Genomic DNA, 22,397 nt, shown 5'->3' on the forward strand with positions numbered 1-22,397 from the left:
TCCCTGCGCTTGCCGCCACTTTTTCAATAATTGATTCAATCTGCGAGCGCTTCTCAGATTAAGGAAGGCAAGCAGGGGAGAAAGTGAAAGAGGGCAAGAGTGGTGGTAAACAAGTAGGTAAGAGCAAGTAAGAGTAATAGAGGAAGATGGATAAGCAGCGCAGAGAAACCATGACAAAGCCAGACGGCAAAGAGGGAAAGAGGGTGTGGAGAGGATGTGGGCTAAATTATCGATGAGGTTAAACTGGCGTGCTTCCTGTTGCAGTTCTTATCTCGAATATGTTCCGTTTGACGAGCAGGAGATCAGGCTTTTCTTTCATCAAAATTGTTGGGAAAAGGTTTCTCGAGTGATCCCAGAAAACAGCAAACACTTCATAATGTGTTGCTTGACTTTTCTACATACCTTTTTTTTCTTTCGCGTCTTCCTCCACTTCGCCAGCCCCCAGCAGGGTGAAGATGATGCCCGTTTGGGAGTTGACACCCACGGCTGTCACCAACATGCGGCCTGAACCCTCCATCACGTGTGTCCCTGGATGTCCAAAGAGATTTCAGTTCAATAGGGAACTTTCTAAGCTACTGTGCCAAAAAATAACCAAATTTTGCGTAAAACCAGTGTCTGAAATAATGTCTGCCCGGACGCCCGGGGCGTGCATCTTTTTCAACTTACACAACGTCTCTGCCCGGGTGGCCGACAACTTTTTCAAGAAAGGATTTTTTTTTTTTTTTTCGATTTTATTTTCATTTTTTATTTTTATTTTTCAAATTAAACATTTGCTTTATTCCGATTTCGAAATCTTCGTTCGGTTTGGAATTTGAGGAGAGCCCACCTGCCCCCACCCACCCTTATCACATTCTACAGGGGCACCATAGAGAGCATCCTGACCAGCTGTATCTCTGTGTGGTGTGGAAGCTGCAGTGCCTCCGACTGGGGTAGTGTGAGGATGGTGATGAGGACAGCAGAGAAAATCATCGGACTTCTCTCCCCTCCATTCAGGACATTGGCCTGAAGCGCTGCCTATCCCGAGCCAAGAACATCATTAGGGACCCCTCTTACCCCCATCATGGACTGTTCACTCTGCTAGCCTCTGGGAAGAGGTACTGCAGTGTGCGGTGCAGGACCACCAGGATCTGCAACAGCTTTGTCCCCCTGGCCGTTAGACTGTTAAATGGTCAATCACACACACAGTAAGCCTACTTACTCAGCTGCTAATCTTTACATCTGTTTTTTTTTTTTTTTTTTTGCACTACTGGCAGTTCTCTTATACCTAGCCACTCCTTTGCACATCTGTTCTCCTCTGCACTATCGTACTTCAGTGTTATTGTTATTGTATAGTGACTTGTTTACCTGACTGCCCATTTTGCACATCTGGTTAGCTGCTCCTCTTTCACTCTTTGCACTACTGTATAATACTATACATAGCTATAATTATTTAGCATATTATTAGTACTTCAATACTTTAACTCAGTACAACATGTATTTATATCTGTACATTCAAGGAAACTGTGCGGGTATCGAGATTTCGTTCTGTATACACGTGTACAAGAATGACAATAAAGAATATCTGAATCTAAATCTGAAATTTCGGAGTTTTAGTTCGTTTGACAATTTGCATACTCGGCAGCCAATCGGAAGCCTGCATCGAATAACTTCGTGCTTCCGGACTTTCCCGAGCATTATAATGTCGTGCATTTGAATATCATTTTCCAAAGTAGACGCACAAAGAACACAAGAAAAATGGATAAGTGGAATCAAGCCAAAACCTCAGCTCCAGAAGAAAGATTCAAAGGAAGCTAACAAAATTGATGACGCTACAAAACGTAAACGTACATTAAAGGCATTGTGGAACAAGGAGTTCACGTGGCTTTTAGCAGATGACGCAACGCAAACATTGCATGGATGAAGATGAGTAAATACAGGTACTTACTGATCGCAGATGGAAAACAGCGATGACATATTCATGCAATGAATATTATAAGTAGATTTATAATAAACTTAATTTTAAAGTGTTGTTCTGTTATATATTCTGATTATCAATCCTTAATACTTTGCAACAATGTTTTTTTTTTGCGATTAGTCGTCTTATTGTGTTTCGAGTTGAGAAAAATGGGACAGGCAACTTTATGGCTGCTTTTGTCATGAGTTTCAGACACTGGTAAAACACCTTATTTTAGTGACCCAAAAAACTATGCCCGAACACGGACTACCAGATCTCGAGTGCATGTGTGTAAATGTACGTGAAACCGCAGTTCAAATGACTGAGATTGCACCGTCAGTTGCCTTTCTGAACCCGTGAAAGAGATAGGAATGGTGTGATGTTTGCTCTGATGACTTTGGGAAAAATAAATAATTGAGTGGAAAAGTGAAATTTGTGTGCATGTTATATGTCACAGCTGCACAACTATTCAAAAGTTTAGAGTCACTCAGAAAATTTGGTGTTTTCCGCGAAAAAGTCACACTTTTACTCATTGAATGAGGTTCCGATGTCTTTGTTCTTTTGTCCATATTAATCCTTTCCTTTTGTTGACCAGTCTCAGATATGTTTCTTTCCATTTTTTCTTTGCCACTCAGCCTTGAAACCCAGCATCTCGGATTTGCCTTTTCATTGTGGATCAGGGGTTTAGCTGGGGGCCACAAATGCTATAAAAAATCTCACGAGGGCCGGACCAGTAAGTTTAAGAGAAACAGAGAGGGAGGGAAAGAGAGAGCGATAAACAGATAGGGAGAACAAGGGAGACAGAGTAACAGTGAGAGAAAAAGAGAGAGCAGAATAGAGATATGAATGGAAAAGAAGGGGGAAATGAATATAGAGAGAAAAAGAAAGGGAAAAAAGAGAATGATAAAAAGAATAAGAGAAGTGAAAGGACAGAAAGAAAAAGAGTCAGCAGGAGAAAGAGAGACATAGTGAGGTGAGACAGAGAATGAGAGAGAGAGGTCGAAAAAGGAAAAGAAAGAGGGTGAGAAAGAAAGAGAAAAATAGAAAGAAAGAGAATTAAAGTGTAAATTAGAGAGAGAAAATAGAAAGAGCGCAAGACAGAGAAAAAAAAAGAGTTGGAGAGTGAGAGAGAAATAGAGAAAAGGGAAAAAGAGAGAGTGAACAGGAGATAGAAAAAGAGGGAGAAATAAATAAAAAAGAAGTGAGTCCGAGAGAAATGGCAAAATACTACCACAATTGTTTTGCAAGTGTTAACTGGCTTTGGTGACATCCGGTGGAAATATTTAAAACTACAGCTCATTTTCCTCTTGCGCTTCTCTCACTGTTATCTTACGGGCCGGATTTAAACCATTGGTGGGCTTGATCTGGCCCGCTGGCCGCCTCTCTGACACCTGTGCTGTAGATGATGACACTGGTCCTATCTAATGAAGCTGCTAGCTGAGAACCTGTAAGGCGTCTATTTCTCAAACTAGACATTCTAATGTATTTGTCCTCTTGCTTTGTTGGTCCTTCCACTTCTCTTTCTAGTGTGGTTAAAGCCTGTTTGTGCGGTTCTCTACACACCATTGTAGAAGCTCATCAGTTTCTTGGCAATTTCTCGCACGGACTAGCCTTCATTTCTTAGAACAAGAATAGACTGTTGAGTTTCACATGATGGTTCTTTTTTTGTAGCCATTCTGAAAGCTTCATCACACCCACAAATGTGATGCTCCAGATTTTTGAGGAGCTCAAAGGAAGGTCAGTTTTAGAGATTCTCTAGCCAGCTAAACTGTTTTCAGATGTGCTAACATGATTTCGGTAGGGTTTCTAATTATCCATTAGCCTTCTAACAAAATTAGCAAACTCAATGTACTACCAGAACACTGGTGTGCTGGTTGCTGGAAATGGGCCTCTAGACACCTATATAAAGATTGAATTAAAAGCCAGAAGTTTGCAGCTAAAATAGTATTTTACAACGTTAACAGTGCATGAGATTTATTTTTGCTTAGTGTGATAAAATTATAATTTGATTATAGTTTGAATGTGCCTTTGTTTGATTTTAAAAGTACCTTAATAACCCCAAATATTATATCCAGGTGTTGTTTGTTACAATTGTATCAGCTTAGGTAGTTAATTTTCCCCTTCGGAGATGCAGATGATACAGAAGTCCTTAAGGGATAGCGCCTGGCTGTCTTACTTCTCTAAAATGTGCCTCTCCAACCTATCTATGCTTCCTTAGAAATACACTGCATCATTGTTTAAGCTTACTGTAAATAATGAGCTCTTTTCTCTTCAGGAGGGCTAATCTTCATCTATCAGGGTCAGTTTGGCAACTGGCCGGATACTTTAACTTACGTTTCTTATTCATTATGATAGTGTGACACCTAGCGACCAGCATTATATCGTTTCATGTATTCATGTGATCTTGTTTAAGCCAATCAGATGTGCTGTTTTATGCTTGTGTTTTGAATAAATGGGCCAGTAGTTATGTGTGTGATTCCTCTCTGAGCCGATCTTGGAAGCAGATCTATGGGACAGCTCAGGTGAGATGCGCCTTCGATGAAAGGGTTACCCAACTTAATCTCAAGTTTTAACTTTGACACTTAGTTCGATTTTATTTTCATTCACAAAAGAACTGTGCTTTTCCTTTGTGAATAAGGATATTTCTAAGTGACGCCAAACATTTTGCACGGAAGTGTAATTTTTTTACATAATTTAATAAAATAAAATACACAACAAGCCGGCAGCACGGCGGCGCAGTGGTTAGCGCGTGTGCGGCACAGTTCTAAGGTCTTGGGAACCTCCTGTGTGGGTTCAAATCCAGATAGCGGACTTCCTGTGCGGAGTTTGTAGGTTCTCCCTGTGCTTGCGTGGGTTTCCTCCGGGCACTCCGGTTTCCTCCCACATTCCAAAGACATGCATTTCAGGTGGATTGGCCGGTCCAAATTGTCCCTAGGTGTGAACGAGTTGTCTGTCCCTGTGTGCCCTGCGATTGGCTGGCAACCAGTTCAGGGTGTTCCCTGCCCACTGCCCGATGATTGCTGGGATGGGCTCCAGCACCCCCGCGACCCTACTGAGGATAAGCGGTCCAGCTAATGAGATGAGATGAGATGAGACACAACAAGCCCCTATTAATAAGACATATGAGAATGGCCAAATTATATTTATTTGTGTATTCCTTAAAAAAAAGGCCAGCGATTTGATTTGCAGTCGTTGGAAATGGCTCCTCTCATTGGCATAAAATATTGGCCTTCGATAGGCACAGTCCTTGACATGTAGATGCAGATGAAGTGTGTACTTCACTTCCACCTTGGCAGTCCGCCTTCCTAAAATGGTGTCTACCTTTAACCACCCAATTGACAATTGTAAAAGGGATGTGTCAAACATCACACACTCAGCCCCCTGGAACGCCCACCATGGGAGATTTCAATCTCTATAAAACGAAAGCTTACACTGCTGGAAAAAATAAACATCATCCACTTTTTCCTGCTTCACTTGGCCAATACCTGACTCGATTCAGAAAACTGTTATCTTTCCTTGTTTTGTATAAACCGACGACAACAACATTAAACACGGTGTGGATTTATTAGACAACTCTGCTGCCTGTAGGCTAGCTGGAATCAGAGCTGTTGAGTTTGCTAGCTAACAATGTTGTGAATGCACAAAGTGCAGCTGTAGCAAATCGCGGGGCCCCCGGCACTGTTCCACAAGCACACTAGGAACACGTCACAGCTAATCAGACGGTCCCAACACTTATACATCAATCAACAGGCCAGTGTCTTCTAGACCAGGGGTGTCAAAGTCAAATGGATAGGCCAATAAAAACGTAAGCAACAAGCCAGGCCTGGAGTGATCGAATGTTCCAAAATGTTTAAATTACCCGTATAGTTTGGTGTACCTAATTGAACCTACTGAAAATATACAAATGTCTCATCGCCTCATCTCATCTCATTAGCTGCACCGCTTATCCTCAGTAGGGTCGCGGGGGTGCTGGAGCCCATCCCAGCAATCATCGGGCAGCGGGCAGGGGACACTCTGAACTGGTTGCCAGCCAATCGCAGGGCACACGGGGACAGACAACTTACTCGCTCATTCGCACCTAGGGACAATTTGGACCGGCCAATTCACCTGAAATGCATGTCTTTGGAATGTGGGAGGAAACCGGAGTGCCCGGAGGAAACCCACGCAAGCACAGGGAGAACATACAAACTCTGCACAGGAAGTCCGCTATCTGGATTTGAACCCGCACAGGAGATTCCCAAGACCTTAGAACTGTTCTGCACATGCGCTAACCACTGCGCCGCCGTGCTGTCCATATATATACAAATGTATTACAATAAAATCAGATAAATAAAGTATTCTTTTTGTATGGGTCTGCTAGTAATCTCTAATTTTCAACAGGCACAAAAGACAAATTTCTCTATATAATAAAATACCCACTGCATGAAAATTAAATGAAAAAAAAAAACAGTATTATTCAGACAAAAAATACAGCATTTAGATATAGCATGAAATAAAATAAGAAGTATCATACAGTGAAAACACATACACAATAATTCCTGGCGTATAATGAATCAAGATCGTCTCAGGTTATCAAAAACTTCTTGGGGCCCGAATGTGGCCCGCGGGCTTTGACTTCGACGTAAGTGTTCCAGAAGTTAGGTGCTAACTGGCTAGCAGTAGGCGGACTTTCCATTTCTATACAACTTCATGTACAACATTTTGAGGGAAATGATTGCTAACCTCACGATTTGCCAACACACTCGTCAAAATCAACAATACTCATAATACTCTAGGGTTTTCAGTCATCCAGTCAAGACTAAGTGCCAAACTCTTTGCGCCCAAATCCTTCGAAATACCAACATTTTCTAACCTAAAATGTTTCTAAAAGTCATAAACTGAAATGCGTGGAAACCAACCTGAGAGCAGCATGGGGTCTTTCTCCACAGATTTGCGTACATGGTCGGACTCTCCCGTTAGGGAGCTTTCATCTATCTTCAGATCGTTCCCTTGAACTAAAATGCCATCGGCTGGCAGCAGGTCCCCTGAAAATACACAAGATTTGTATTACCCTTGAAAAAAGGTCACTTAATCAAAATCACCAAAATCGCGTACACCGTTCATGCAATGGAGACTAAATTTAGATAGTTTAAAGCATTGGTTTTCAACATTTTTGGGGTGATATAACCCTTGTCAAATATTTGTTATCAGCCAAATACCCATGGGGTTGGGGTTATTTAAAATATTCAATTTTATCTACAATTTGCTATATTAAATAATCTCGCTCATTTGAGGTATTATTGTTTTTATTTTACCGATTACATTTTTTGAAATAAAGTTTTTCTGGACTATAAGTCGTACTGTATTATGAGGCACAACATCCAAAACAGTGAGATATATTTTCATACACAAGGCGCATGGGACTATAAACTGCATGAAATTAGAACCATTTTAAGAGCTATGTCATGGTTGCCATGGCGCCCAATTAGCCCCGCCCGCGTGACTCCAACTGCGGCCCGTGGACAGATTGGCTTTCCGTCTATTTAAGCTCAGTGCTCTCACTCTTCCTTTGTCAGTTCGTCACCGAACCTCTGCCCCGCAAGACGAGGGTTTTTACTCGGTCCTGTTTCCTGTTGGTATTTCCTGTCTGGTATGGTTCCCGTTTATTTTGTCCTGTTTAATATCGGTTTCCAGTTTCGTTCCCCTCTAGTTTGTGCTGTTTAATTTCAATACCCTGTTTTGATATCATTCCTCTCTGTCCTGTTGTTTAATATCGGTTTCCAGTTTCGTCCCCGTCTAGTTTGTCCTGTTTAATTTCGATATCCTGTTTTGATATCAATCCTGTCTGTCCCGTTGTTTAATATCGGTTTCCAGTTTCGTCCCCGTCTAGTTTGTCCTGTTTAATTTCGATATCCTGTTTTGATATCAATCCTGTCTGTCCCATTGTTTAATATCGGTTTCCAGTTTTGTCCCCGTCTAGTTTGTCCTGTTTAATTTCGATATCCTGTTTAGATATCAATCCTGTCTGTCCCGTTGTTTAATATCGGTTTCCAGTTTCGTCCCCGTCTAGTTTGTCCTGTTTGATTTCGATATCCTGTTTTGATATCAATCCTGTCTGTCCTGTTGTTTAATATTGTTTTCCAGTTTCGTTCCCGTCTAGTTTGTCCTGTTTAATTTTGATACTCTGTTTTGATATCAATCCTGTCTGTCCCGTTGTTTAATATCGGTTTCCAGTTTCGTCCCCGTCTAGTTTGTCCTGTTTAATTTCGATATCCTGTTTTGATATCAATCCTGTCTGTCCCGTTGTTTAATATCGGTTTCCAGTTTCGTCTCCGACTAGTTTGTCCTGTTTAATTTCGATATCCTGTTTTGATATCAATCCTGTCTGTCCCGTCCCGTTTCGAACCCATCTGTCCGATATCTGCTCAGGCTATTGGTATCAATCTGGTATCTATGCAGCACCCCACCTTTAAGTTTCAGAATGTGAAAGAACAGAGCATGTTAACAGTTAGTAAGCCCCTCACCGTATTTGACCTGAGCCATGTCTCCCACCACCATGTCAGCCACAGGAATCTGGATGACATTTCCTTTCCGTACCACGGTGAACTTTTGCTCCTGCTCGATTCGACTCTGCAGACCCCGAAACTGTTTCTCTTTAGACCAGTCGTTGAAGGCCGTCACCAGGACGACGCAGGCCACCGAAAGGAGAATGGCCGCACCCTCGATCCAATTGGCCTCCCCCTCGCCTTCGTCCTCCGCTCCTGCCGCCACATTCCCGCAAGCTGGATGCACAAAAAGAAACGGATCAAGCCGCGAGCGATGCAGGGATGTTTAAATCGGGGTTCTCAAACTCAATTTATGTCGGGGGTTGATGGAGCTGTAAAAAGATGGGATGGAAAGATTCTATTCGACTCTTTTCAAATATCATTTTTTTGAATAGTAAATTGTCTGCATTTATAGCTATGTAGCTATAGCTAAGTCACTGAAGACCTCCCAAAGCGCTTTCCAATGTGCTTTACACCTACCCATTCACACACACACCGATAGCGGCGTCAGCCATGCAAGGCCTACCTGCTTATCAGGGGCATTAGGGGTTGAGTTTTTTGCCCAAAGACACTCCGATATTTAACCCCAAGAAGCCGGGAATTGAACCTGCGACCTCTTGGTACCGAGACAAACGCTCCAACTCCTGAGATGCTGCCCCGCTGTTTGACAGCTTTGAGAATTCATGTGAAAATAAATATATCGATCGGTAATGACTTAATCCATAATCAGATACGACTGCAGTTAGAGGGGCAGTGTTTATTATTTAGTGCCTCCTAGAGGTAAAAATGTCATTCGTTAAAAAAAGAATATTGATTTAAATTATTAGCAAAAATACATGACATAACGTGAGCCTCACTTACAGGGAGTGAATACCGATGTGAATCATTTGTGCCCACTCATTTGGCACCAACCGCTGCGGGCTCTGATTGGCTCCCTGTCCCTACTTATACCCAGTCATGTCAATCCTCTGTTGTCAGTCCGTCTGCGAACCTCTGTGTATACAAGGCAAGCCTTTTTTGACCCAGACTCCTGCCTGTCCCGTTTTTGCTCCTGTTTGTCTCTGGCTACGACCTGTTTTGATCCCGACCACGTCTGCTCTCCCGTCCCGACTTATGACCCGTTTTTGATCCCGACCACGTCTGCTCTCCCGTTTCGGCTTACGACCCATTTCTGACCCCAACCACGTTTTTGCTCTCCTGTCCTGGCTATCGACCTGTTTTTCTGTCCCTGACACCGCCATCCCCCGCTACGTAAGATCCACTTCCGTATTGGGATCACAATCCGATTGCGAGAGCGACCTGCTTCCCGGGTCCAGCGAGCATCGGATCGCGGTCGCTGCCCTTCCACTTTCTTTCTATAAAATTGTGAGAAAACGTTACGCGATTGGGTCCACCCTGTGTGCTGGTCGTGACAGGTAGATGACATACTGTCTGCTATCTTGCTGCTACATGTTACCTAAAGGCTAAGTAAGAAAATGGTGCTTTATGGTCACTTTGAGTGTCCCTAGTTTTCATTCTGAGATTTTTAACACCTGTTTTCTATTACAAGACAGAATCTACAGCATCTAGTGGTCAAACTGTCATCCAAAGGGCAACAAACGCCCCCCCAGGCCGTCAGTTTTAAACCCCTGGTTTAGATACACACCACTTAACACTTTATATCAGGGGTGTCAAACTCATTTTCCCTCAGGGGCCACGTGGTAAAACTACCACTCTTGCAGGAGCCAGACTAACAGATTAATGGCATAAAGAGTGTGCCTTTGCTATAGGGCTGGAGATCTTTCAGGGGCTCACAATTAAATAATGATTATAATTCACTTATTGCGGTTTCTTCCTCCCCGATATTATTTCAAGATTTCATTTCCTGTAGTGTTCACAGAGGTGGGTAGTAACAGGTTACATTGACTTTTTTACATTTACTTGAGTACGTTTTGGGACATTGTGTATTTTTGGGAGTATTTTTAAATCATTATAATTTTTACTTTTACTTGGGTAGATTTGTTAAAAAGAAACTGTACCCGCTACTATAGGCTACAGCGAACCCGTTACTTAAATCGCTCCTCCGCTTGTTTCGTCTTTCTCCCCTGTGTTATCGCTAAACTGTGCAAACCCCGCCCCTTTTAAAGGAGCCACAACAGGTAGAAAAGGCAAAAAGAGAAAATAATTGCACATAAATCAAACTTAAAAAGTATTATTGTGATTTCATTTACGTGTTTTATTGCACTCTTTTTGCTGCCCAGAATAGGGGCTCATTTGTTGTTGTTTTTTTCCAATAGTCACGACATTCTCTACCGGTTATGCTGCATCCAACATTGATAGAGGTATTCAGTAATTGTGTAGTTCTTTTTTTTTTTTTTTTTTTTTTAAACTTTTATTCAAGTAATTATTTGGATGACTTTTTACTCTTACTTGAGTCATATTATTCTGAAGTATCAGTACTTTTACTTGAGTAATCTTTGGGGCTAATAATCGAAATTAGCCCTCACTGGTAAACTATTTTGTGAAATGATCCACAGAATCTATGTTGGTGACCGTTACTCTAATGTAACAATAGATTTTAATACTTCCATATTTACTTAAAAACAATGTGTGCCGGTTTATTGTTAGATACATTAAAAAAGTAAGGGATTTCCATTTCCTGTAATACTGGGGTGTCAACCTTATTTTAGCTCAGGGGCCAAATAGTACATTCCGATAGGGGCCGGACTAATAGTTTATTGGCATAGAATCTGTGCCTTAGCTGTTGGTTCTTTCAGATGCTCACAATGAAATGACCATTATGATGCAGGGGTGTAATATTCAATTGTAAAACAATTATTGAGGGTTTTTTTCCTTTATGATATTTTTCTCTTCTCGTTAACATTTAGTCTCTTGTAGTGTATATTAACTGTGCATATAGAAGAAAAAATTCCAAATGCCAACTGCCGCGGGGTCTGATTGGCTCCCTGTCACTATTTGAACCCTGTCCTGTCAATCCCCAGTTGTCAGTCCGTCTGCAAATCTCCGTGTATACTAGGCAAGCCTTTTTTGACCCTGACTCACGCCTGTCCCGTTTTTTGCTCCTGTTTGTCTCCCCCTACGACCTGTTTTGATCCCGACCACGTTTGCTCTCCCGTCCCAGTTTACAACTCGTTTCCGACCCCGACCTGTCTTGCTCTCCCAGTCCCGGCTATCGACCAGTTATCCGCCCCGCCATCGCTCGCTACGGAATATCCACTTCCGCGTTCGGATCGCAATCCGAGTACGAGAGCGACTTGCTTCCGGCGCCCAGCGAACACCGGATCGCAGCCCTTCCTCTCTTTCAATAAAACTTGAGGTAAGCGTCACACAAGTGGGTCCTGTTTCCGTTCTGGTCCTGACAAATATGACATAAATATCACACAGACATGAATTAAAGTGCGAATAATTGAAATAATGGACTATTTTTCTGATTTTTCATGAAATTGTTTACCTGGATTTGGGATATTTGCTGTTAGAGTTCACATCTGCTATAGAAAGGAGCTAAAGTTTCTTTCAAGGGATGGTGTGTAATATTTAGTGTCTTCTGGTGGTACAAAAAAACCTTCATTCAGTAAAAAACAAACGTTGATTTAAAAACTAGGTAAAAATACATGAACTATCATACCAACGTTAATTTTGAAAAAATATATATCGGTCATAGTGGAATCCCTACCTAGAAGTCGCCGCCATGTTTGTCTCACATCTTGCTGATATGTAGTGCTTTTGTCATTGGCTTTCATTCGCATTAGACAATACAGTGCCATCAAATATTACACACCGGGGCTTTAAACTTCTGCAATGACATCGAGGTGCTGTATTTTTATTTTTCAAATTTTCAAATTCAGATGCTAACCCATTCTTTTCAATCACTAGGGACAAAAGGTGTAGAATAGAAGTGAATGTTGGTGATAAGAGAGACATCCATGACCCAAACGTGAGTGCAAATGTATTGTATTAAAAGGCACGGCTGTGAGTTCTATTTTACGTAAAATCAAATCCTAATGGGTTTTTTTCCTTCATGATCTCTGGTTGATAAACGGTAGTCAATAGACAGGTAAAGTGCATGGTGTCATGATTACTCACTGCACTCGCCTGGGCCCGCTCGTTTGGCGCCAGCTGCTGCTAGTTGCCTGATTCATACTAAGTACTCCAGACACTCCTGGTCAGTCAGTACTGTCAGAACCCGAACAGACGATGGACCCAGACGCGCAACGTTTTCACACAAGCCTTATTTTACGGGAATGGCAAACGCCAGAGGCAGATGAGATCAAAACCAGACAGGACAGACGGGATCAATACCAGACACAGGATACACGAGCAGAGACCGGACAGGACGGGACAGACGGGATCGATACTGGATACAACAGCAAGATAACGGACAGGACGGGACAGACGGGATCAATCCCGGGTCTGGATACTGGATACAACAGCAAGATACCTGACAGGACATGACAGATGGGATCGATACCGGATACAAGAGCAAGATACCAGACAGGGCAGGGCAGACGGAATCGATACACGAGCAAGATAACAGACAGGCCAGGACAGACGGAATCAATACCGGACACTGGATAAACGAGCAAGATACCGATCCCGTCTGTCTCGTCCTGTCCAGTATCTTGCTCCAGTCGCCAGTATCCGGTATCAATCCCGTCTGTCTCGTCTTGTCCGGTATCCGGTATCGATCCCGTCTGTCCCATCCTGTCCGGTATCTTGCTCGTGTATCCAGTATCTGGTATCGAATCCGTCTGTCTCATCCTGTCCGGTATCTTGCTCCAGCCTCTAGTATCCGGTATCGATCCCGTCTGTCTTGTCCTGTCCAGTATCTTGCGCCAGTCCCCAGTATCTGGTATTGATCCCGTCCGTCACATCCTGTCCGGTATCTTGCTCGTGTATCCAGTATCCGGTATCGATCACGTCTGTCTCGTCCTGTCCGGTATCTTGCTTCAGTCTCCAGCATCCGGTATTGATCTTGTCCGTCTCGTCCTGTCCGTTATCGATCCCGTCTGTCTTGTCCTGTCCGGTATCTGCTTGTGTATCCTGTGTGTGGTATCGATCCTGTCTGTCCTGTCTGGTTTCAATCTTGTCTGCCTCTGGCGTTTGTGTTCCCACGCATGACTGCCCCATTCCTGTAAAATCAAGCTTGTGTGAAAACGTTACGCGTCTGGGTCCACCGTCTGTTTGGGTTCTGACACATGGTTTGCTCTGGAAGTGGCAGTTGGCTTTGGCGACATTCAGTGGACCTATTTGAATATGCAGGTGATTGCACACGTGATGTGGCTCATTTTTCTCTTGGGCTTCTCTCTTCGCATTGTCTCGCAGGCTGGATTAAATCTGTTTTATGTCATGTAGCGATTACTAATTGAATATATATTACACAAAGCCCCAATTTGAGAACCCTTTTTATTTTAGGACCCCTGTGATTCACGAGACCCTCGAATGATTATTGCCGATTTTACCCCCCTCTCCTTACACTCTGAATCTTCTCCGGGAGGCTGGTAAAAAGAAAGGGCGAGGGAGATGATTGCAGCGATCTCCAAAATGATGAGCGTGACATCTTGCAGGGCCTCCCACACCAGTTCAAGGAAAGTCTTGGGCTTCTTTGGGGGGATAAAGTTTTGGCCAAAGGTCTGACCACGACGCTCCAAGTCTGCTGGATCCCCGCTGAGACCTGGCAGAGAGAGAGAAAGCAGATCGTCAAGACATGTTTTCTTGTATAACCCTAAATCACAAGAAGTCTCAAAGAGCTGTACAGACTCCTGAATATTATTACACCAAAGTGGAGACAACAGGAGTAAGCCAGAGATGAACATCCTGTCAGGACTCTAATACAATTGAACATGAGAAGAACATAAGATTTGTGGTTTCAACATCCAACCATCCATTATCTGCACCACTTATGCTCAGTAGGGTCACGGGGGTGTTGGAGCCCATCCCAGCTTTCTTTGGGCAGTGGGCAGGGGACACCCCGAACTGGTTGCCAGCCTGTCGCAGGGCACACAGGGACGGACAACTCACTCGCTCATTCACACCTAAGGACAATTTGGACGGTCCAAAACCCACGCAGGCACGGGGAGAACATGCAAACTCAAAATGGGGAGACTGCAGTAGCTGGACTTGAACCCTGAACCTCCACACCGTGGGGCTGCTCGCTAACCGTCCAGCCGCCGTGCCGCCCCGGTTTTAATATCAATGTTGCAAAATGAGCAGATATCTTCAATTTTAAAATAAGATTTGAAAAAAATACTTTGGTTATTCTTAATTTTAAAATGTGTTTCAGTCCAGACATGCCCTGTATAAGAGGTGGAGGTATGTTGGGGTTTATTTGTGGATGGTTAAGAATTTTAGCTGTTATAGAACAAATTGCTTTGGGATGGCGAGCACAATGGAAAAAAAGTTGGTCTATTATTAATTCTCTATAAGAATTGACATGTACCGTATTTTCCGCACTATAAGGCGCACCTAAAAGCCTTTATTTTTTTCAAAAGCTGACCATGCGCCTTATAATACAGTGCGCCTTATTTATGGATCAATGTTAATTCGCAAAGTCTTGCAACTAACTTGCAGCCGCCGACTAGATTTTCCCCCGAACGCCAAGTAGTCCGCGGTGTATGCTGGGATTTATTTACCGGCGTTTCATTGGCTAACCAATGTGTCAATCATCATTTGAATTGCTCACTATTGGCTAAAGTTATTCGGAGGTCAAGGGGCGGATCCTTTTTATCATTTACAGGCTGGCATTGGCTTGAACGGCAAAAAAAAGTCTGCAATTGGCCGAAAAAGATGAGTGCGTATAGCACGTGGCTGACGGCATACAGAAAGCATTTTTTTACTATTTTTTATTTGTAATTATTTTATTCTCCTGGATTTACTAAACTCACGGATATAAGAGGACCACGGCTGCACATTATTATGAACACAACGACTTCGGTGAGCTACTCCGGCTATATATATTATCCCTGTATCTTGTTTCAGACTGAACTCGATGTTTCTGTGATAAGCGGTGCAGATAATGGATGGAATGGAGTGTCTATTTTTAAATTAAACTCAATTCCAAGTGTTTATTGTCATATATACAGTAAAGTTGCGAGCGAAAAAGAAAATAGAAACTAAGGAATGGTTGGCATTTCTTGAATCCCAAGACTTTAACCTTCCGAATGATATTTGGAACGATGCATTTGAGTGACATCGTACGGACACCGCATCCGCACGTGTTCTCGACACGTATTTGCTTCTTTGCAAGCTTTGGGAATGTTAAGGGGGTAATAAGTTTGACTGAACTATCTGACTGTTTTGTCGACGTTCCCATTGTAGCGCCTTATAATCGGGTGCATCTTATGTATGTCAAAAATAGGACCAAAAACAATTTTTTCGGGTGCGCCCTATAACCCGGTGCGCCTTATAGTGCGGAAAATACGGTAATTTAATGGATACTTGTTATTTTGCAACATCAACTTGTACAACTCTAGCAGTATTAAGAAAATGATCAATCCAAAAATCATATTAATAACTTCATAGGGAAATTGTTTTCATGTAACATTTAAATTACGTTACATATTAAACTTTACCTTAATAAAATCCTAACAATCACAATGAGAAATCCATTTGACTGACTGTGTGACTTGAAACTTAACTTAGTGAACTTAAGAGAAAAGACCAATGTGAAGTCATTTAAGGGAAACATATAATAAACTAAAGATCTTTCACATTTATAGAGAATAAACTGTTCTAAAGTGCATTCCTTTGATTATAGGACAAGCTGGGGTTGCAAACAAATGAAAAACATGTAAAGTCCACACAAGAAGCTTGGAACTTGTCATGATTACTGATTAGCATCATCTGTACTTGATTGGTTCCCTGTCCCTTTTCAAGCCCAGTCTTGTCACTCTCCGGTTGTCAGTCCGTCAGCGAACCTCTGTTGTAACAAGGCAAGCCTTTTGACCCTGACTCCCGCCTGTCCTGTTTTTCCGCCCGTTTTTCCACCCGTTTTTCCACCCGTCCGTTCGTTTGTCTCTGGCTCGGACCTGTTTTTCATCCTGACCACGTTTGCTCTCCCATCCCGGTTTACGACCCGTTTTTGATCCTGACCACATTTTTGCTCTCCTGTCCCGGCTATCGACCTGTTTTCCCCATCTTTGACATCGCCATCTCCTGCTCCGGAAGATCCACTTCCGTTTTCGGATCACGATCCGATTGCGTGAGCGGCTTGCTTCCCACGTCCAGCGATCACAGGCGGTGCCCTTCCTCTTTCTAGCAATAAACTTGTGGCTAACGCTACGAATTTGGGTCCTGATTCTGTCCTCGTCCTGACAGAACTGAGATTCAAAACCTAAACTGAATTGTGAAGCACAGCGTCAACTCTTATTAAAATTATAAAGCAATGGCATTGAGTAAGCAAAAAAGTAATCGTGAAGTAAGGATGAACGATTTCGGAAAAAAACCCAATTGCGATTCTTCAAACCAGTATTACAATCTCGATGCAATTTTTTGATTTGAAAAGAAAAGTGCATTTTCTGTGATAGGCTTTTTTTTGTGAGTTCTTAATCATATTGGCATGCTTTTTAAGAAAACAGCGCCCTCTTCCGGGAGCTTTGTTGGGATTGCTGTTTGCTCACACACGGCTCACACGTGCTGCTTGCAAACTTTCCCTCACCTTTATTGGTTAGTGTTGTTAAAACTTGCCTCTGATTGGCTGGCGCTGGTTGGCCAAACATCCCATCACTCACAAATATAGAACTATAAATCCTTTAAAAAATGCAGTGTCTTGCGATTACACAATCGCACTTCGTCTCATCGCCATAACGATTAGATTTCAGTTAATCGCTCAGCCCTATGGTGGAGGAGCACCAAAACAAAATGTTTATGACAAGCAAACTTGTGGATGACATCATAGTTATACATTATAAATGAAATACGATGACACCACACAACAACAGAGCACAAAATGAGTTTGGATGTGGCTCTATCGAATCCATCACTATTGTAATCCACTACTAGCGCCACAACTTAGACCTGATTTTGGTTGGTCTCCCTAGTCCAAAACTAATACCCAGCGAGACACAATTCAGCATGCACATGATGACCATCCAACGCAAGAGCTGTAGTAGGGAACAGTGTTCAGAAAAAAACACCATAGAACAGAAGCGGAAAGCATATGGGCATAAGGAGACAGGAAAACCTTACAGAGTCATCAACACAGCCCCAAAATCATTCGCTGCTCTCTGGATAGTATGGAAGGTGTTGCCTTATAGCAAAATCACAGCAGAGCATAGAACAATCCATTTTCTAATATTGCTTCTACAGTGGACCTTTTTTCACCAAGCTGCTTGGCAATTCGTAGCCCTTTCTAGACATGTGGAGGTGTACAATTGTGTCTATGGTGTCTTTGGACAGCTCTTTGGTCTTCACCATGTTACAAGTCTTACTGATTGTATGGGGTGGACAGGTGTCTTTATGCAGCTGACAACTTCAAATAGGTGTGTCTGATTCAGGATGATACACGGAGTGCAGGTGGACTTCTAACGGGCGGACTAACATATCTTTCAGGGTCAGAATTCTAGATGATACACTGGTGTTCAAATACTTGTTTGCTGCTGTATAATACAAATAATTATTAAAAATCATGCATGATGGTTTCTGGATTTTTCTTTTTAGTTTATCTCTTTCACAGTGGAAATGCACCTACGATGAAAATTTCAGACCCCTCCATGATTTCTAAGTAGGAGAAGTAGCAAAATAGCAGGGTGTTCAAATACTTGTTTTCTTCACTGTATATTGCCCATGTATGGAAAATGTTTTTTTTTCTATCTTCTTTATCAAATTATATTGGAAATATGTTGCTGCTAATGCGCTATTTTTCATTGCACTATTAATCTGATGCACTTAACCCAATCTCCAAGCATTATCTAGTTAATATTCCTTTTTTTAAATCGTATTCTTCTCTTTAAGTTTAAGTTTATGTGCGTGCCACATCTAATATCGTTGTAAACAATGTTCACTATGTTGTTTTCGATGACATAAAGACAATTCCAAGCAAGGCTTTTGACGGACGATTGGCGCAAGGTAAGTGCCGCGCACAATTGTTTTACAGTCGGAAGCTGCTGCCGATCGTTGTTGAAGGCTATCCCCTCCCACGGCTGCTAGGACGCTCTTGGCATCCGACGCTTACAAGTGAGTATGGGTTGCTGTAAAGGTTGCACCCGTGTCCGTAGGCAGGTTGCCCTTCTAGAGGGACGTGTCCGTGAGCTAGAGCAGTTTAAACGGAAAATGTTAGGTGCCTCGGACACAACTGTTAGCGTGGGTTGTAGCGAACCTGCTAGTCCGGTTAGCATTAGCCCTAAACGGCATGCTAATCGCGGTGAGCCAATTCAGACGCATAACAAGTTCAGCCCCCTAGCTAGTCCCACTCCACCCCGGTCTACTGGCTCCCGCACCCTAGTTATAGGTGACTCCATCACCCGTAACATAAAGCTTAGCACCCCAGCCACGGTTATGTGTATTTCTGGGGCCAGAGCACCCGACATTGAGGCTAATTTGAGGGAGCTGACGAGCAAACCTAGACACCAGGACAGGGCTAGCTACACCGATATAGTCATTCACGTCGGCTCCAATGATACTAGAATGAGACAATCTGAGATTACAAAGAAAAATATTGCTAGGACCTGTAATCTCGCCAGAAAGATGAGTCGGCATCGAGTAATTGTCTCTGGCCCCTTGCCTGCGAGAGGCAATGATGAGAGGTTTAGCAGACTAGTCTCGCTAAACCGATGGCTGGCAAGTTTTTGCAATCAGAAGGGATTTAGGTTTGTGGATAACTGGCCTGATTTCTGGGGCCGACCTGACCTGCTGAGGAGAGACGGCCTTCACCCTAACTGGGAAGGTGCTCTCACTCTTTCTAAAAATATAGATTACTGTTTAAGCCTTCCATGACAGGATACACTAGTGCAGGCCAGGTCACAGGTGATTAGTGAACCTGTTACCATGGGTGTGGAGTCTGTAACGCTAGAGCTAACTAGCGCTATGCTAGATTCATGCAATTCACATAGTTTTTCTAGTTTAGAGTGTTCTACTGACTGCACCATACACCCTGATCTATACTATTCTATAGCATCTTCTTCTGTGCCTCTTACCTCTGTTTCTCCCTTGTTAGGTGAGGAGGGAGAAGAAATAACATTATTTTCTACCAATAGTCATCCTGCTACTCCACCGGTCAACAATATTCCTGTGGTATGGAATTCGGGCCGCATCTGCCGTCATGCAAGGCACAAGACCCGGGACCGGCAGTCGAATCCTGTGGTGGTTACCACTAAGGTGCAAAACTCGCGAAAGGTTTCAGCTCAGTCCACAGTGCTGAAGCTTGGCCTTCTTAATATTAGATCACTAGCCTCCAAAGCTTTACTTGTTAATGACCTTATTAATGAACACAATCTTAACCTTATTGGCCTTTGTGAGACCTGGTTGAAACCAAATGAGTTTGTAGTGTTAAATGAGGCTTCTCCCCCTAACTTTGTGAGTGCGCACTTGGCACGACCATGCAAAAAAGGTGGAGGTGTTGCTCTTATATCGGAAAATAGGTTGAAATTTACTTCTAATACCCCTACTAGTTTTAAAACGTTTGAAGCACTTGTTATGAGGTCCTTAATGTCAACACCAATTTATGTAGTTGTTGTGTATCGCCCACCTGGACCATACTCAAATTTTTTGGAAGAATTTTCTGATTTGTTAACAGACTTAGTTACGTATGCGGACAATGTTGTAATTATTGGTGATTTTAATGTTCACATAAACTCCCCATCAAATTCACTTGCAATTGCATTTAAGTCACTGATGGATACATTTGGTTTCAATCAAATAGTTGATGTGCCAACTCATAAAGATGGGAACACTCTAGATCTTGTCCTGACCCGTGGCGTAGTAGCCTCAAATGTTACAGTGTTACCGTATCCTAATGCCATCTCTGATCACTATTTTGTTAAATGTGAGGTGTTGTTTAATGTTTACTGTGATAAGGAAAATATAGGCTTTAGCAGTCGCAATATCCGCCCTAAAACGGTGTTAGCCTTAAAAGAATTATTACCTATGGTAACTGCAGCCTTCCCTTCGTACACTGGGTCTGTTGACTCACTTACAAACAACTTCAATACTGCTTTGGTAAATGTTCTTGATTCTGTGGCGCCCCTAAAGTATAAATTCCGACCCAAGAAGACTACACTTTGGTTTACTGAAGAAACTAGGTTACTCAAACAAAGTTGCAGAAAAATTGAACGAAAATGGCGCACTACTAAGCTGGAGGTTTTTCGACTGGCCTGGTGTGACAGTTTGCTGAAATATAAAGTAGCTCTTGCCTCAGCTAAAGCTTCGTATTTTTCTAAGATTATTGTTGAACATAAGAATAATCCAAAATTTTTATTTGACACAGTGGCGAAACTTACCAGACAACAACTTAACCCAAATGGTTGCACTCATTCTGCTAATGACATTATGGAATTTTTTAATAAAAAGATTCAACTAATCAGGAATGAAATTTTAAAAGAACGCTCTGTTTCCTCCTCCTATATCAAAGATGTGGAGGTGCTAGGTATGGACTGTGTCAGCGGTTGTTTAGAAACATTCTCCAGTTTCAATGAATTGTCCCTTGATAATCTAACACAGATGGTCAGTAGGGCCAAACAAACTACGTGCCTGCTTGATCCGTTTCCAGCTTCACTGGTGAAGGATCTGTTTGAGATCTTAGGACCATCAGTTTTAAATATTATTAATATATCGCTATCCTCGGGTATTGTTCCTGTAGCCTTCAAGTCTGCCGTCATTAAACCCACGCTTAAGCGACCTAACCTTGACCCAGAAAGCCTAGGTAATTATAGGCCAGTGTCAAATCTGCCATTTCTTGCGAAATTACTTGAAAAGGTCGTTGCACAGCAGCTAAATGACTTCATGTCAGAAAATAACCTTTTTGAAACTGTCCAGTCAGCATTTAGAGCAAATCATTCTACTGAGACAGCCCTTGCAAAAGTAACCAATGATCTCCTTTTAACAATAGATTCTGGTGCCTCATCAATGTTACTGCTGCTGGATCTCAGCGCTGCTTTTGATACGGTCGACCACAACATATTATTGATTCGTCTAGAACGCATTGGTATCTCAGGAACTGTACTCTCGTGGTTTAGGTCCTACCTGTCAGACAGGATGCAATGTGTTAACTATGGCAATATGACCTCTAAACAATCTAATGTCCCTTGTGGTGTTCCTCAAGGCTCTGTACTTGGCCCCCTTCTTTTTAGTATTTATATGATCCCGCTTGGTGACATTATCCGCAAGTATAATATTAGTTTCCATTGCTATGCAGATGACACTCAACTGTATGTGCCACTGGAAAAAACTGGACATTTAAGTTTTAGAAATCTGGAGGATTGCCTTACTGAGATTCAAAGATGGATGTCAAATAATTTTTTACGCCTTAACCCAGAAAAAACTGAAATGTTGATTATTGGTCCAGCTCACTGTCGTCATTTGTTTTCAAACATTACCCTGAACCTAGACAAATGTAATATCACCCATAGTGACTCGGTCAAAAATCTAGGTGTTATATTTGATCCTAACCTGTCGTTTCAGTTACATGTGAAAAATATTACTAGAATAGCTTTCTACCACCTCCGTAATATTGCGAAGATTCGTTCAATGCTGTCCCAATCAGATGCAGAGATTTTAATTCATGCGTTTATTACTTCTCGGCTTGATTACTGTAATGTATTGCTTTCTGGTCTCCCGATGTCTAGCATTAAAAGTTTGCAGCTGGTTCAGAATGCGGCAGCTAGACTTTTGACTAAGACTAAAAAGTTTGAGCATATTACACCTGTATTGGCCAACTTGCACTGGCTCCCAGTCCACTTAAGATGTGACTTTAAGGTTCTCTTATTAACATATAAATGTTTGCATGGGCT

General features: G+C 42.4%; 1 protein-coding gene across 5 annotated transcripts in view; it reads right to left on the bottom strand.

Moving 5' to 3' along the window:
* Positions 1-22,397, bottom strand: part of atp2b3b (ATPase plasma membrane Ca2+ transporting 3b) — a 124,114-nt gene that overhangs the window by 63,794 nt on the left and 37,923 nt on the right. For all 5 annotated transcript variants that reach the window (XM_088330650.1, XM_088330649.1, XM_088330652.1 and 2 more), the window contains exons 4-7: positions 13,931-14,128; positions 8,437-8,694; positions 6,832-6,957; positions 403-528 (exon numbers count right to left, since the gene is read on the bottom strand). In XM_088330650.1, the coding sequence (XP_088186776.1) occupies positions 403-528; positions 6,832-6,957; positions 8,437-8,694; positions 13,931-14,128 (708 nt within the window). The remainder of the gene's footprint in view (positions 1-402; positions 529-6,831; positions 6,958-8,436; positions 8,695-13,930; positions 14,129-22,397) is intronic.

Source organism: Urocampus carinirostris, chromosome 3, assembly GCF_059441175.1.
Source record: "Urocampus carinirostris isolate Australia breed hairy pipefish chromosome 3, RoL_Ucar_1.0, whole genome shotgun sequence".
Taxonomy (NCBI): Eukaryota; Metazoa; Chordata; class Actinopteri; order Syngnathiformes; family Syngnathidae; genus Urocampus; species Urocampus carinirostris.